The sequence below is a fragment of the Gymnodraco acuticeps genome, unplaced genomic scaffold, assembly GCF_902827175.1.
Source record: "Gymnodraco acuticeps unplaced genomic scaffold, fGymAcu1.1, whole genome shotgun sequence".
NCBI lineage: Eukaryota > Metazoa > Chordata > Actinopteri > Perciformes > Bathydraconidae > Gymnodraco > Gymnodraco acuticeps.
This window is the reverse complement of record NW_022990346.1, coordinates 400,341-417,694: the sequence shown is the minus strand read 5'-3', so window position 1 is coordinate 417,694 and position 17,354 is coordinate 400,341. Positions and strand designations below refer to the sequence as shown.

General features: G+C 40.5%; 1 protein-coding gene across 2 annotated transcripts; it reads left to right on the top strand.

The window, feature by feature from the left end:
- Nucleotides 1–1,071: 1,071 nt before the first annotated feature.
- On the top strand, nucleotides 1,072–17,244 carry larp4ab (La ribonucleoprotein 4Ab). Of its 2 annotated transcripts, none has more exons than XM_034223816.1 (15): nucleotides 1,072–1,551; nucleotides 3,168–3,306; nucleotides 3,600–3,846; nucleotides 4,084–4,220; nucleotides 6,635–6,738; nucleotides 7,042–7,152; nucleotides 7,506–7,559; nucleotides 8,277–8,489; nucleotides 9,236–9,339; nucleotides 9,461–9,679; nucleotides 9,982–10,033; nucleotides 10,182–10,343; nucleotides 10,452–10,585; nucleotides 10,671–10,851; nucleotides 14,612–17,244. In XM_034223816.1, exons 1-15 carry the CDS (start codon nucleotides 1,549–1,551, stop codon nucleotides 14,987–14,989), a joined length of 2,238 nt encoding a protein of 745 aa, XP_034079707.1. In that variant the 5' UTR covers nucleotides 1,072–1,548; the 3' UTR covers nucleotides 14,990–17,244. The 2 variants fall into 2 exon arrangements, with proteins under 2 accessions (XP_034079707.1, XP_034079705.1); XM_034223814.1 differs by having other exon boundaries at nucleotides 1,073–1,551; nucleotides 10,179–10,343.
- The last annotated feature ends 110 nt before the right edge of the window (nucleotides 17,245–17,354 follow it).

Here is a 17,354-nt window from a genome sequence, read left to right as displayed (position 1 = left end):
AGACATAAGTGAAGTGCAGAGTTGACAACACTTGTTTAGCGTGTAGTCTCCTATTCAAATTATTCCAGCAAAAACAGATTAATTATATTACAACTGTTTCTATCAAGACTTGCACATCGCAAACTAGTATTAACCTTTTATCCTGCATTAATTTATGCAGTGATCAGCCATCATACTAAAAGACATTGCTTTTGTTTGCAATATCCATTTCATTCCACTCACTTAAGGCTACTACTAGTAGGCTACCTTTTTACACACAACAAATTATATATAACATTTATATAAGTCATTATGCATAATCATTTTTTTTTTTTTTTTAACCTTAAGCTGATTACAGAACATTTTGAATTAAGGACATTTAATTTGAGCCTAAAAGAGTATTTAAAGACGATGCTAATTCCAGTGGTTAAATGTTATTAATCAAATATACTTAAGTACTGTATATAAGTATTTATTTTTTATTTTACACTACACTTTTTCAGTAACATTTATGAATACTTCTTCCAATGTTGGGTATTATTCTAATCACCAGGATTGAACACAACTAAATAAATGTTAGTACTCTACTTAAGTACAAATTGAGTCACTTGAACTTTACTTGTATTTCAATTTTTACTACACAACATTTCAAGAGGAAATGTTCTACATTTTACTCCACTACAATCATCTCACAGCTTTTGTAACTAGTTACTTTTCAGATTTAGATTTCTACATACAAAACATGATCCATCCATAAATCATAAAAACAAAGCATTATTTGTTTTGTCTGTTAAACAATCAAAAGGATTTAAAATGGATCAAAGTAGCTCCACCCTGAACCATTACAACAAAACAAAAGGGGTATTTCAGCATTAGAATACGTTTTATAATAATACTTTAAAGTACATTTTACATCATTTAATTTAACTACGTTTTTATTCGCATTAATTTGCAGTGGATTATTTCCACTCTGGTTTTCCTACTTTTACTGTAGTAAAGAATCCGAATACTTCTTGCACCACTGGGTAATATTACATATAATTCACAAGGTCTGTGAAGGCACCGCCTCGACTGCAGCGGTGACCTCACATAGGGTCACAGTTGCTACGCCGCGTTAGCTTCGCTGTTGCCGGGTGTAAGGTGGAGGCGGAGTGCAGCCTGTTGGTCGGGACGGACGGGGGCAGACAGAGGACGCAGCTGTCACATGCTGGATGTTCGGTGCCTTGGAGCTGACCTACGGGATGAGGGAGAGATCTTAAAGAACATAATTCATTAAATGGGGAAACACTATTTCTGTTAACCTGAAACCAGTCGTCACCATAGGTTAGAATAGGTTAGAACCCGTTAGAATATTTCAAAGTTGTGGACCGCACTGTTTGGACTGGAGCACGTTCGGTCGTTTGAATAACGTTACCGGGGAGACGGTAGTTGCGACGACGGACGACTAAGCTCTAAATACGTGGGGCCAGTAATTTTTTTTTAACCTTCGTCGCAGATAATAAAACCAACACGGGATTAGATCTGCTGGAGCTGAGGAGGACATTGTAAGAAAGCGAGGATCGAAGCAGCATGGTGAGTTTTGGGCCTGGAAGAGGCAACGTTAGCTAACATGCGACAACCTGTTTGCGTCCTTCTTCCCGTTTGTAGCTCGACCTAACTAGTAACTTCACTCTAAAACTGGAAATAATATCATGTTATGCACCACGGCTTTCATTATTTACACGGACAGTTAACCAGACGTTACTGTCAGCCTGTACAACAAATAAGCTCAGGGGTGTAAAGTAATGCGGTTATAATATTAACGGTCTACTAAGTAAACTTAAGCTAGTAAGCTAAACGAAGGTATTTATGGAGTCGCTAGTCACAATATGGCAGGACTGCGCAACAAACAAGCTTACCCACCCAACACGTGTTTTAGATAAAAATGAATGGGGAAAATTCATTTTCGCCTTATTTCACGTTATGCTAAATGTGTTGTTTAATTCATTTACGTTTCATGTTTGGCGACTACTACGGGTGATTTGTGTTACATGTTAGCTGTTACACAAGTATAGCTAATACGCTATCAAAGAGTTTCGTGATAAAGGTCATGGCAAAACGACACGGATACGTTCACTTTGAAAGAAGAATGCAAAGATGATTTGATACCCATTTAACCACAAACGACTTTTGGTTGGATGCAGCTTTATAATATCCGACCTAAAGAGAAAGGATCTAGCATTTCGTCGCATATGGCTGTGTGGGCACCATGTGCTCTTTCTTCCCGATCCTCAGAGCAACGCTTCTGTGCTTCAATGCAAACCCAGAAACGCTGAGTTATAACCTTATGTTGGAATGCAGGATGTTTTGAAACTTAGATTCGTGTATTGGTTTAATAGAAATGACACAGCACTCTCAAGGTTTTGCTAAGGATGACAGGTCAAAACGCCTTGTTCAAGTCGCGCTGCTAGGCTGTGAGGCAGAGCTGCGCCATGTATGGTAACATGTGACTGTTGGAGAGGCGAGGCCAGAGTAATGAGGGAGCCAATGAAAACCCAGTCAGATGGTTTGTGTGTGAAGAGCTGAGCCCTTGTAAAGGCGGAAAACTAGTTTAAGGGATCAGGGAAGAATCTGCTTCATTCATTGGATTGGCTATAATATAGAGTAATGGAGTCAGTCCTAAAGCTGTTATTTTGAGGCATGATGTTAGCCTTGAACCTTGAGCAGTTGAGACTTAAACGAATGGGTAAATGGCTTGCAACGTGTAAAAACTGCTTTCATACAATTTTCATTACTTGGTTATAGAATACTGTTTTTTTCCTGAGGTCCTTTTTGGCCTTTCATTTATATATTGACATGGGTTAGATGCATTATTTTTGTAAAATCCAAACAAAAAAACAAGCCCCTTTTCTGTGAAAACATTACCTCATGGTCAGCATTCATATAAGCATTGTTGCACAATGAGTGTGTATTTGTTTTTTGTCATTTGTATTTGCTTTTAAAAATCTCTGTTCACAAGTTGATCCAGATTTAAATATCCAAAATGAATCAGTTTCACATACCATCATGTTAAATCGTACTGTTTTTTAAAACAAGAAGATGATCCAAACACTGCATCCGTCTCTAACAGCTATGTTTATTTATAACGTTCTGTGAAAGGTGTCCCAAACATTTTTCTGTGACTCAATGTTTATTTTATAATCATGCAGGTTACCACAAAGGGAGCCGGTCTGAACCCCAATGCTAAAGTGTGGCAGGAGATCCCAGCCAGCCAGAGCGACGTCCCGGAGGGGACCGAGGATGCTCCGTGGCTGCTGACCTACCCTCCTCCCGCTGAGATGGCCGACGGTATGAGCTCTTTTAGTTCTGTGTGCAGAGAACTTTAGTTTATCTCTATCTTCCCCTTACATACAGTAAATGCGGACCCAGCACTAAAGTCTGAAGAAAGACTATGTGACACGTAGACATGTATAGTATTATTGATCACAAAGCCTATCACAGATAAACATGGCATTTAAGGGAACCGTTGTGGTTATGCAACAAAGACGAAGCATGACAACAATTGTTTAGAGCAATAGATGCTGTTATCTTAACATGGCAGTTATTTCACAAACATTGTTCCTGCTTGCCTCCGATCTTAGGTTACTCAGACGTTCCCTCTTCAGGGGGAAAAGGATGTGACGGTGAATATCCTGACAGCACTGCTGACTTTGCCTCTGTACCTACAGAGGGCATTGTTAATGGCACTGACAACCCTGACTTGGCATATTTAGCCTTTGACCCACAATGCGAATCAACCGTAGATGGTGATGCTTGTAAGGAAGAACCAATGTCTGAGGAGTGCCTCAGAGAGTCTTTAAAGAAACAGCTTGAGTTCTGCTTTTCAAGGTGAGTACTGAAGCAATGTTCAAAGTCCCCTTTATACCACACATAGATATTTGCCCTTGAATATTGTTAAATTAATTACGTGTTTCACAACGGTTAATAAATCAACTCTTCTTCAATGGCGTGTATTAGTATACCCAAAGTGCTATAATTTAATGGTATAATTAACTTGTCTTACAGCCATTGTTTACAGTTATTCTTGAACATTTTTGAATTGTATGTTGTTTTGACTGTTTGCAGAGAGAACCTATCTAAGGACCTGTACCTAATATCCCAGATGGACAGTGATCAGTTTGTTCCCATCTGGACCATTGCTTGCATGGAGGACATCAAAGCCCTCACCACTGACTTGGACCTAATCCTGGAAATACTGCGAGGTACCAGTACTGTGGTTCTGCCTGTATTTGTGAGGAATTCTTGCAGATTCATTTATGCTTACGTTTATGGATTGAATCCATACAAAACTTAAAAAACATTCTCTACTTAAATGAACTTATTTTATTAGAAAACATAGGTGAAATGGGGAGAACAATGCATGCTTTGGGTGCTTTTGTTAGTTGTGGTGGTTCCCTGGCCCACTTAAAACACTTAACAACTTCAGTGTTTAGGGTTTTTCTCAACAAGAGTAATTGAATAGAAACACTGAACAGTATTTTTGACCAAAGTGTGTGTATATATACACACACACAAGGTGTGAGACTTCTGTTTAGATTGGTCACCTTGTAGACCAGGGGTGCCCACACTTTTTGGGCTGGTGAGCTACTTTTGAAATGACCAGCTCACCGAGGTCTACCAACCAAAAATAAAATCCCAAATTGCAAGGGTTGCTGAATAACAAGTTGTATTTATACATGGGATAATAGGGCTGCAACAAACGATTAATCTATCGATTAATGAAACGATGAATCGACTATTCGGACTATTACTGTATGCCTTGCACAATTTCTCAAACCCTCTTGTTTAGCCATCAACTTTTAGATTTAGCTTGAGGTTGTTTTAGGCATGTGGAAACTAACAATGAAGACAATAAAGATGAATACTTGATTCAAAAATACATATATTATTAAATTAACAAATTGTGAACAAAACTAACATAGCTTTTTATTTAAATAAAATAAATAATATTTCACATCAAAAGAAACAACAATGTTTTAACAAATCGTATTAAATAATCTGATGACAGAACTGTGAACAGAATAGCTGAAACTTTAACAAAATAAAGAGTAACTCAGTTTCCTCTAATCATTAACCCATGTTTGTATCATGGAGTTAACTCTGTGTGTTGCTGCTAGCATACATAACATACCTGACGTGGAAACGTAACTCGTGGATGGGGCTACAGAGCTACTAGAAAGACAACCGAACCCGGTGCATTTCTCCGTCTGAATGTGGAGCACTTTTGCTAAATGTTTAGATAAATTGCTCGTGTTACCACCCTTACATGCTAAACACTCTTGGCAAGGAGCATTGTCCGCCTCAAGACGGGTAACATTTAACCACACCTTGGAGCGCTTCTCTCCGCCATCTCCTCCGTGTGTTGCTGCTTGTAGCAGCCGCGCGTGTGTAAAATGCCCCGCCCCCTCGCACACAGACGGGAGAGAGAGATCTCGTCTGGATTGGAAAGGTCGAAAATACACCGACCATAGACGCATTTGTTTGTCTTTTTGCATGTTAGAAACGAGTTGGCGACACTAAGACTGCGAGATAATATTTGTGTAGCAATAATACATGACCTTTCTCTTTCTCAACTCGCTACTCGGAGGGAAGTCGCAGTCATATGCCTTGTGAACACTCCGATAATGCCTCTCCACGTTACCTTTCTTTGGCAGAGCGACGCTTGCTTTACAAATAAGGCAAATAACCTTTGAATGTGACATCACAAACAAATATTCTTCCTCCCATTCTGGGTGGAAGTGGTTTGTCTTTAGCTTCTTGCTCGGTCCCGCACTCATTTTGTTGTTTGTCTCTTGTTAGTCTCTTTAACTTAATTTGAGTTTTCCCGGCACTTGACTGATTTTGTATCGCTTTGCATTCTGGGTTAACAGACTGGAAAGCGATAGGTCAATTTCTGTCAATCAAGTAAACTCCTGAATTAAGTGGCAGGGAGGCCAAGGGAGGAGGGATCAAAACCTGTTTTGTCTATTTTAACGGAACTGGATTTTTTTTTATATGAATGACTCGCGATCTACCAGCACTGCCCCCGCGGTCGACGTACTGGGCACCTCTGTTGTAGACTGTTCACAACAGATGAGATGGTGTAATGATCCACTTTAGTTACCAATTAAATAGAGCGAGTCACTGCTAAGATCCCACAACATGATGTTGACACCACAGGGTTTCTGCTGATGGATGGGGATCTTCTTTGGGCCTTTTATCTGTCTGATGTCTTTAGCTTGTCCTTTACAGTTGCAGAGCCACTAAAGAAGTCTTTCTTTGTCTGGGGATACATCCTACCTATATGTCCAACCCAGAAAGAATACTTTACAGAGGTCGCGGAACAAAAACTGTTTATATTTTAACCTGCCAAACACTTCTCACTCGGAGCAGCTCTCATGTGTAACTAATATTGTTGTTTTTGTTATTTAGTTTTAACATGTATCTGTAAAGTGTCTTTGAGTAACCTTTTTTAAAGGTGCTTTATAAATGTAAAAGTAAAGCCCCTGACACAAACGGAAAAATGAATTTATGCCAATATATATACCAGAGAGAAGCCTAGTCTGCAACAGTACACTGTGTAGGTGTTACTTCCAGATGGTGAGACACGTGTATTAAAGCCTCTCCTCTGTTACAGCCTCTCCCATTGTGCAAGTTGATGAAACTGGAGAGAAGGTTCGCCCAAACCACAGTCGCTGCATCATTATTCTGAGAGAGGTGCCAGAGACTACTCCAGTTGAGGTAAAGACCTGCCCATCTTACTGTGCAGTAAATCCTTCAAACTGCACCAACATGCTCTTGCTTGTCCACAACGGGATCACACTAATCTGCTGACAAGAAGTCGGGTGTAGACCGTGATGTGCATTACCAGCCTCACTGCATTTTGATATTAAACTATAGGGATTTATCTGTTGTAGTGTTTATATCATGGCTCATTGATAACTTGTGATCTCAGAGCCTTTTGGGTAACCCGATGGGACATTTTTTGTGAATTCAGTGTTGGAGGGAGACATGTAATATATGTGCCTTGCATCTCTTCCACAGGAAGTGGAGGCTCTCTTTAAGGGTGAAAACTGTCCAAAAGTGTTGAGTGCTGAGTTTGCACACAACAGCAACTGGTACATAACATTTCAGTCAGACATGGATGCACAACAGGTAAGTCTCCACATTTATAAAGACTATTAGTATGCCATACATAGCTCTTTAATAACGTTTACAGTAGAACTAATCACTATACGTGATCTGATTCTATTATTTTTTGCAACCAAAAGTGTCTTACTTGACCTTGGTGCAGGTGCACGATTTGGATTGCAGTATTTTAAGTGTAGTAAAAGATGTTTGACTTATTACAGTAACTTAATTTACTTATGACCAAGTAACAACTTTACAGTTACAATAACTATAAATACACCAGTACCCTGACAGTGAAGGGCACTACGGTCTTTTATTTCCCAGATCTAAAAGAAAACAAGAATTTTGAACATTTTGTTGTTTCCTTTTGTCCTCAGGCTTACAGGTACCTCAGAGAGGAAGTAAAAACGTTCCTGGGAAAACCGATCATGGTGAGTATTGTCACTGCAATGAATGACCTGTGATTGACTTCAGTACGCTACTCAGTTGAATCTTTTTTTCAGACTTTAACACTGTTTAAGACGCTAGTATGGAACCCAGCACGCCCTGTGTTTCACAAGATTAGACTTGTGTTGTCAGCCGTCGCTACTCTCTGGTTAAGCCGTAGCCTCGGGAGTGACCTTGGGATTTGTGTGCAAAGGAACTTGATAAGCAAGGAGGTGTTTCTCAGAACCCTTACACACCTAGTATTTCCAGAGAGTTTGATAATCCATTCTTATCACAAAGTGACATTTACACTTGTGTTTCCGTTATCTAATACGTCCTTTTTCAGCTGGACTTTGAATTGACCTTCAGTGCCTCTGATAAAAACAATTGAGGCTATGACTTAATAACGGTCCTGTCTTAACCCAGGTGATGATCAGTATCGTGCTTGGATTGACCCATATGCACTGTGGCTGGCTGGGAGGAACTTTTCTTCTGTATCTCCCTGCCCCCCCCTTTCTTTCCCCTAGTCAGTGCAGCGGTGTATGACCTAATGACTGTGAGATTATGAGATCTAAGGGGACTAAAGGACAGATCTTCAAAGCTTCTCATACACTAGATGCGTCAAACATATTTACTCTTGGCAAACATATTTACTCTTGGCAAACATATGATTATCTCTTTTTTTAATGATTTGTTATCTTTCTCTGTCTCTCTGTCCCCAGGCTCGCATTAAGGCCATTAACACATTCTTTGGTAAGAACGCCTTCCGCAGTGTGGACTCCAGTGTGTACAGTCAGCATACCCAGCCCCAGGCTCAGTATGCCTCCCCGGTCTACATGCAGCAGCCGTACAGCGCTCAGCAGCAGTACCCCGTGTACCCGGTGGTTACTCCAACCTGGAACCCCTCCGTCATGCCTTATTTTGAAACACCACTGGTGAGAACCTGAATGTGTTGTTCAGTATATCTAAAAAAGGGAAATGTCAAGAACAAAGTAATTGTGACTCAAGGTACTTATAGCAGTGAGTGTTCATTGCAGTTAATGTGGTTTTTGATACAACGATATTCTCAACCTCAGTCCTTTAATTGATTAATAATATCTCTGTGTTCAGACTTTGTGGCCATATAAGCTATAAGTCTGGATATTTTATACTTATTAGAATAACATGACTGCATGATTTAACATCCTTTGTATGTGTACAATTATACCAATGTGATTTTCTTGGTAACAATAATGTCATGTTTCAAGGCTTTTATTGTCATGTGTGCATAGCTACAGTGTAGTTATGACAATGAAAATCTTAGGTCACAGGCTCCTCCAACAGTGCAATACAATAAAACAGATAAAGTAGTACAAGTAAATAAAATCGAATGTGATAGAAACTGTGCAGACTAGTCTATATACAGTCATTGGAATATTGATATATGTGAGTTGCAAACGGATGAATGTTATTTATGTTCTTTCAAAAGTTCAGGTGTTTAACATTCTTATGGCCTGTGGGATGAAACTGTCCCTTAGTCTGGTGGTTTTAGACCTCATGCTCGTACTGTCATTTTGAAGTCAGATCTTTGGAAATGTATTTTTTTTTAATAACTATTTACACAATCAAAAATAAAAGAAATACATTTTTGCAGGTAGTATTTTCTCTAATTTTCTCTCTTACTGCTTTTCTGATTATCCAGGCCCCTTTCCCGCACAGCAGATTCATAAATGGTTACAACAATCCTGGGAACTACGAAGCAAACTCCAGCTCTATCAACACCACACGACCCATGAGCAGGAACCGGTAGGTGCAAGTCACGATGACATGATAACGTGTTCTTTCAGAGTAGAGCTGAAGGAGGTTAATTCTGCTTCTTCATGGTAGAAGTCGGTAATAAGAAATATGTGTCTTTTGTGATTCCTAGAAATCATGTTAAGGGCAACCCAAGGCCCGGAGACATGCCCCCTCTTGTGAGCCTGATGGACGGTCTGTCTGGTCCCTTGAGTCCACAGCCCAGTGAGACCTCAGGAGCGCTGACTGGCACCGCTTCAACAACAGCCGCTGTACCCTCCTTCAGCTTCAAAGACCTTTCTCCACACGCCTCCATACCCAATGGGTATCTGAACGGAGCTGCCCGGGGCCGGTGAGGAAATATTATCTTGCTTATTAACACTATGAAGATAAAGATTTGCAACCAAATAATGCGTATTGAGGTGTATGTTATGTGTTGTGAATAATTTCAGGTTTTGTATCATGTCCTGCCACTCTCTGTTCACTGTGACATTTTATATTGTCTAGACTCCACTTAGTAAATCCAACTCTTTTTTTGCTTTCACAGTCAGTTTCAGGAAAATTCCACTCATTGCATTGCGTGTTGTTTATTGAACGTTAATGTTACATTGATATGAATACCCATCTAATGTATAATAATGTTTTTTATTCTAGGAGAGGTATCAACAGAGGCATGAGGAGAAGAAGAGAAGATGAACATTCCCTGGTCAGCAAATGTCCTCTTTTAAAGTAGATTTTCCTGTGTAGACCGATGAGGTCCTGATGGTATCTCCTATTCAAACGTTTTTTCAGGTATAATAGTATTTTTATTGCAAACTTCACGTTTTACTGAAACTGTATTTTAATGACAGAAGCCTGTCCCTGTGATGGAGGCCAAGGCACAGCCTGCACCGAAGTTTGACCTGGAGGCTTCGAGCTTCCCTCCTCTGCCGGGGTCTGTGGTCAGTATGCGGGGAGATGCCATGCCAGAGGTGCGCCTTTCTGATGTTGTGCGCGGCCTAAAGGTGACCAACAAGGTAAAAAGATTGTCTTCCTTGATACCTTTTACTCTGATGTCTTGTATACGTAGCGTTTATATCACAATTGTATGAATGCACATCATTTAAACTTCTTTGTGGTTTTAGCCTGTGAGCCAAGAGGTTAACGAGACTCGTCTCACAAACAAGTCTGAAGATGCTGCCGTCACGCCGGAGCCTGTTACCCCGGCTGCTAAACCTGCTCCTGTGACACCGCTCGCAATGGCACCTCCAGTCTTAAGGTAAAGTTTACTCCAAGCCAAAATGTTATAGACAAAGGGTCATATACCAGGAAAATTACTCACCTTTTACGTTTTTTTTGTTTAGTGTTTCTCCTACTGTAGACGAAGAGGAAAAAGCTGAGCCTCCTGAGCCAAAGGAAACGGTCTCCCCTTCGGTGCAGCCTGCCTTCCCAACAGCCTCTGAACCGGCTCCCCCTTCCTGCAGCCAGTCTGACGCTACAGAGGCCCCTTCCCCATCTGCTCCAACATCTCCAACATCAGATCTGGTGAGGCCTGCCTTTTGTGTCATTAGCTCGTAGCAACCTCAGCTTATGGGTCATTCCAAGACCCTCTTAGATATGATTATTGTAGGAAATGACATAAACAGTTTATATTCTTATATGTTAGAATAGAGGTAGAAAACAAGAAAAAAATAAATGAGTTCTCGAAATATCAATGCAGCATAATTTACTTCTCTGCCATTGATGCAAGTGGTCATTTGTAAATGGAGTCATTTAATACTTCAACTAGTCCTGTTTTTATTATATATGTGGCAGAGTTTCCGTTAGAATTATTTTTGCCGGTCAACATGCCCATTAAAGTTGAAATCTTCCGGACAAAATGAGAAAAGTGCCGGTCAAAAGTCTTCTTTGTTATGTATTGAGCTTTAAAACAAATTGATATGATTCGATATTAAACAAAGTAATTATAGTCGATTAACTACATTATTCAAAAGTGTACAGTAACTTATAATAACACGGGAATAATAAACGGAGCGCTCTCTCCCTCTCCTGACGGCCCGTCAGTATCATGCGGATCCAGTAATGAGTGACCCGACAGTAAAAATAAACATATCTGTAACTAGTGTAGGAGCCAATTAACTGTGGGTATAAAGGTAGGAACCTATGTGTGTTGGGGAGAGGTTCCGCCAGAAGGCCCATACAGTTTTTGACCACACACTAGGGGTTTCACAACTACCAATATTTACTAGTCGACACGTTTTTAAAAATAGCAGTCGACTAGTCGTTACGTCATAATAAAGACACACAAAGAAAGGTGTACAACTGTATTTTATATCGGAACTCATACAGTTACATTAAACACTGCATTTTAATTTGTGTTACATGGCTGAGTAAATAACAAACAGTAACTGGACTTAGTAAATAACAAACAGTAACTGGACTTAGTAAATAACAAACAGTAACTGGACTCACCAAAATCGACAGCAAAAAACTCGCCACGTAAATCCAGTGCGCAACAGCGCATTGAGCAACACTTTACTCGCTGTCCTCCACGATAACGTCCACCTTTCCAGATTTTTGGTTTGCGTTGAGGAACACCAACGCATCGACATGTGAGGGAAGGAGGCTTGACCGCTTTCGGGTGACAGTGTTGCCTGCCAGGGAAAAAACCCTCTCACTCGGGGTGCCTGTGGCTGGAATAGCTCCTCGAAAGCTTGGCTAAACGGGGGACGCGGTGCACGTTTTCTGCCCACCACTCCAGTGGGTTATCCATTGTGGGGATATGCAGTGTCCGCTGGCAGTAATCCCTAGCTCATCATCCGCATCACTGTAGACCCGTTTTTTCTTGCTGCTCGTCTGCCTCTGTCCTGACGCCGGTCCGTTGCTCACTGGTGCTAGCATTACTGCTAGTGCTAGCTGTCGGCAGCGGGTGTCTCATCTTCAGATGGTTGCGCATAGCAGATGTATTTTTGTTGTACTTCAGTACAGCTGTACACAACTGACACTTCACTGGTTGGTTACATCTTTGTTGAAGTACTGCCATACATAAGAATGTAGGACGTGTTTTGAAGCATTTTGCAGCACCTCGTTTACCTCCATTTTTTTCACGACTAGTCGACTAGGGCCTACAGCGCCGACTAGTGGTAAAGGTAGTCGACTAGTCGATTAGTTGATGAAACCCCTACCACACACGGAGCACACACACACACACGGAACACACACACAAGGAGCACACACGGAACACACACACACAAGGAGCACACACACGGAACACACACACAAGGAGCACACACGGAGAACACACACACAAGGAGCACACACACGGAACACACACAAGGAGCACACACACGGAACACACACACAAGGAGCACACACGGAGAACACACACACAAGGAGTACACACACAAGGAGCACACACGGAACACACACACACAAGGAGCACACACGGAACACACACACACAAGGAGCACACACACGGAACACACACACAAGGAGCACACACGGAGCACACAAACACGGAACACACACACAAGGAGCACACACGGAGAACACACACGGAGCACACAAACACGGAACACACACACAAGGAGCACACACGGAGAACACACACACAAACACGGGATTACAAGCAAAGCAAAGGTATTGTGTAAACGGTAATATCGTGCGGTGAATATGGAAAGAAACCAGTAAAATGGAAATAAATGGACTGTTTCAAACTGGAAACTTTGTTTCTGACCTTTATTCGGCAGCAAACTTTTGTGCGTCAATTACACCCACCAAGCGGATCCTCAGAGGCTTAAAGCGTTGGCTTAGCCTCTACAACTAGTTTAGGTAGTTTGAGAGGTCATTAAAATAGCTACGTGTGATTTTCTAACCTGAAGTTTGTGTTTCGCTCCGCTCACCGCTGCAGGTGATTATGCAGAGCTGCGTGTCGACTCGTCAGCAGCAGCTGATCTCTCTCTCCCGTCAGATTAGACTTCACTCGCGTTTATGTCCATATCGATCAGATCCAGCTAGTTCTAGCTAATGATATGACTACTGTACCTGCTTATCAAAGACAATAAGCGTCGCTATGCAACTGGGTGAGGCCGCAAAGTATAGCGCAGCATTATGCATTTGTTTACATGCCCACCGGAACCCCGAGGCATTACCAACAGATCAACGCACAATCAACCCACACAGGACATCTCTTTCTCCACATTAAGTGTTAGACATTAGAATTGACTATTCTTGTCGGTCACATACTCTTCTTGTTTGTCACATAAGTTAGACCCTCCAGAAAAACGCGGGCTAAAATCCTTGATTATGCGATCAAACATGCAGGGTTTTATGTGATTTTATGCGGTGAAATTGCGGGAAGTTGCGAAATATGCGGAAAAAATTAATATTGGGCTGTCTTATTTATTCTCTCTCACACACAACCTGCCACTAACGTTAAACCCCTTTACTATTCAATTAAACACATTCAATGTTTATTTATTGTAAAAGCAATTGGGCTATTTTAATCACACACTCTCTCTCTCTCACACACACACACACTTACTTCTCCGCCTCATTATGTTTTCATTTACTTGTTCATTATCTGACCAGCTTCAATCTTGTAGGCTTCTCACCTCGTTTCTTGTAGCCCTCGAAAGGGTTTTGGAGGTTGATGCCTCGGTGAACGTGAGTTGTTTGGCTTTCTTGTCCGCAGCAGCAGAAAGCATTTTCGAATGTTTGAATGAATCAAAGTGGGTCGTCACCGTCGATGTTCTCTTATGCTCCAACACACAGTTGCACGGGGTGCAGAATAGTTTCCCCCCACTTTCGTGCAAGACATCGGGGTACTGCTTTGCCCGGTCTTTAGCAGAAATGTTCATCGGTAAATGAGATGGATTAGATTTTTTCATCTTGGTGTTTTCTCTCTCGTGTGAGCTCCACACGTTCACTCTACGGTGTTGTTTACCTTCTGTGATGCGCGAGCTGATGACGTTACGTCATCATCACTTCACGTCAAGACGAGTTAACTTTTTTTTCTTCTCAACTTTGTGTGGAATAATGCGGGGATTATGCGGCCTTTTGATAAATATGCGATCGCAGAATCGCGTTTTTCTGGAGGGTCTAATAAGTGGCGCAACTGATGCGGTATTGCGCTAAGGGGAAATTATTTTGACCGGAGAGATTTAGATAAGCGGTCTTCAGCATATTTTACCGGTCAAAGTCCGGTAATTACCGGCTAACGGAAACTCTGATATGTGGTACATTTGGTGTTGTTTGTTTATTTTATATCTTAATTTTAAATGATTGCCCATTGTGTTCTCACCAGGGTGCAAAAAAGCTGAGCTATGCAGAGGTTTGCCAGAGAATGGCCAAGGACCCACCAGCAGCACAGACGCCCTCTCCCTCCCCCCCTGCCTCCTCCGCCGGCCAACCCCTGCAGGAGCTCAAGGTCAACAGAGTCGAGGAGCATCGGCCCAACTCCAGGCGCACTACAGAAAACCGAGAGAAACACGGAGACAGCCGCCCCCCTCGTCAACCACTGCGCTCCTTCAGAGGGGCGAATGGCCAAGTACGACCTGGAGGGCTGAAGACGCGGGAGAATCAGAGAGGCTTGAGTAATGCTGGCAAACCTTTCTCCCCACAGCGGGGAGCCGCCAGACGCAGTGGCAAAGAACAGAACATTCCCCCAAGGTCACCAAAATAACTAAAGAAAAGGGAACCTATAAACATGGACTTTAACAGAAACTAAAACTATATATGTAAATATATAATATATGTAAATACACAGATGAATATATTTCATTTGACAGACTTTTTCAATTAATCTAGTTGCAGACCTGAAATTATTAAGAAAGACTTAGTAGTTATACCTTTTTGAGGTTAAATGCATCTATTCTGCTGACAGAATGGATAACAAAAAAAATACTGTGCTTCAAATTATATCACAATGAAGTTCTCAAAAGATGCCTCGTCAAACGGGCTAATTCTGTATTGTGTTTTAGGTGAGAGATGGATCCTGTTACTTTTAAAATATAAGGTAGTCTAACATCTAAAAAGCTCTGCCAACACCCGAAATGATTAAGGCACATTTTCTTCTCCGCATGTTTATTGTTGGCATATTCATCTTGAGCTTTCTTGTCATATTTGTTTTGCGTTGAAATCAAGGATCTATGATTATTTATAGAATAGAGAATTGAATCCATGACGGAATCGTAGAAACAGGACTGCGATTCACTACTGATTTTAACTTTGAATTTATGAGTAATTGAATACTGAATACTTTTTGTCGATCCACAAATAATGTTTGTGAAAACAAACTTACATGGATTCAGAAAATGGTGGTGTGTAATGATTAGATTTTTGCGATGCAGATATTGGATCAAAACCACTGACATTTGAACTAAGCCCTGTAGTAGGGCTGCTTCTTTGCTTTTTCTACAGGAATTAATTTGTGATTGAACTAGTGTTTTAAACCCTTTCTTGTAAAAATTGTATTTTTGAATACTCATGAGTTAGTGATCATCCTAATGACCTACTGTTTCTGAGGATTATTAGATGTAAGCAGAATGAATGTCTTAATGTTTTTATCTAATGTCAGTAATGTTGTTGTGTGTCTCTGAAAGCTAGATTACAGGGTTTGGTGGCTGATTTTGGTTTAAGGCCCAGATTCTGTTCTAGCTAATTCTTAATTTTGATTATCTTGATTTTTTTTTTTAGAGTAGGATGGTTAATCATGAAGTATGAGCTGTTTTTTAATCTGCGACTAGCATTTGCATGATAATTACTAAAACAAATTGGATGATCTAAGGATCTCAGAATTACACATTTAATTTGAGTTTGTGGCTTCCTGTTGATGAACTGTTTTAATGTTGATGCCATGGCCAGTGTCTAAACTTGATTTGCAGACATTGAGTGCCTGCATCATCTGTTTTGATTTAATAGATGAGACTTCAAACGAATTTAGTCCTTTTGGCAAAAAGATACACTTGAGTTTGATTTTGTAAATGTCTATGTATCAGCTTGCCTTGAGCTTGTGTGTGTATATACGGATTTATTTTTGGGTTAATTTCCTTGTTTTTTCTGCTGACGTGTTTAATTTTCTATCTAGTCATGTTTTTCTCATGTTATTGAATTTAAGTGTAATATTGGTAAATGTGTGTGTAGATTGATCTGAGAAAAGATACTTGGATATGGACATCTGAGATGGATATATAGAAGTAGGAAACACGTTTCATAGAAATGCTCAATTTAAGCTTAAATGTCTTTCGATTTTGTGTTTTCATTTCAACAAAAATAGTCTGATGTTGTACATGGAAATGAACAACAGATGAGTAAGGATAAGGAATTACAGATTTTCAGCATCGAGGGTTAAAAACCATTTCTTTTTGGAGTTCTAATCGTGTTTTTTTTTTTTTTTAAAGTTCTCAGCTTGTAGGGACTGCAATGTAAATTATCGTGTCTTGTAATCAGCAGTTAAAATGTCATGTCCTAGTAAATGTGTATGAAAGATATTGCTTCTTCAAACTACATGGAACAATAATATCAAACCAAACCCCCAGTGCCTTTTTAACAGTGTTTAATTACAGTATAAAGAGTGCAAGAATTGTGAACACATCAATTTGTCAGACTAAACAAGGCTGGTTAATTGGTTGTAAAGATCCTGCATTATCTGTGTATGACACTTGGGTACACTAGTTCCTCCCCAATGTTAATCTCAGTTTATTGTGGGTGCAGGGCTGGGGCTGGTTGGAGTTCAGCTTAATGTGTGTGCATGCCTGTTCATCATATGTCTATGATACAGTTGATTTTGTTAGCTTGTCAATGCAGTTTTAGGCCTATTATAGAATACTGCTTGTTACTCACAATGAAACAAATTACAGCCAAGTACACACTGGTTTAATAAGTGAATATGTTATTGCTAAGCCTAAGGTATGAAAATAAAGATTTATTTTTAAAACAGCCGTGTCTTGTACGTTGTATGTTTGCATCACATTATGTTGGTGAAGCAGATGCGATTGAAGTTTCACATACATTGGATGTGAATATCATAACTACCAGACACCTAATTG

Excerpts from the sequence above, each read along its gene's own strand:
- larp4ab (XM_034223814.1), top strand. Across the intron at positions 9,340-9,460 it reads CGACCCATGAGCAGGAACCG|AAATCATGTTAAGGGCAACC; the intron begins GTAGGTGCAAGT and ends TGTGATTCCTAG. Across the intron at positions 10,586-10,670 it reads ATGGCACCTCCAGTCTTAAG|TGTTTCTCCTACTGTAGACG; the intron begins GTAAAGTTTACT and ends TTTTTTGTTTAG.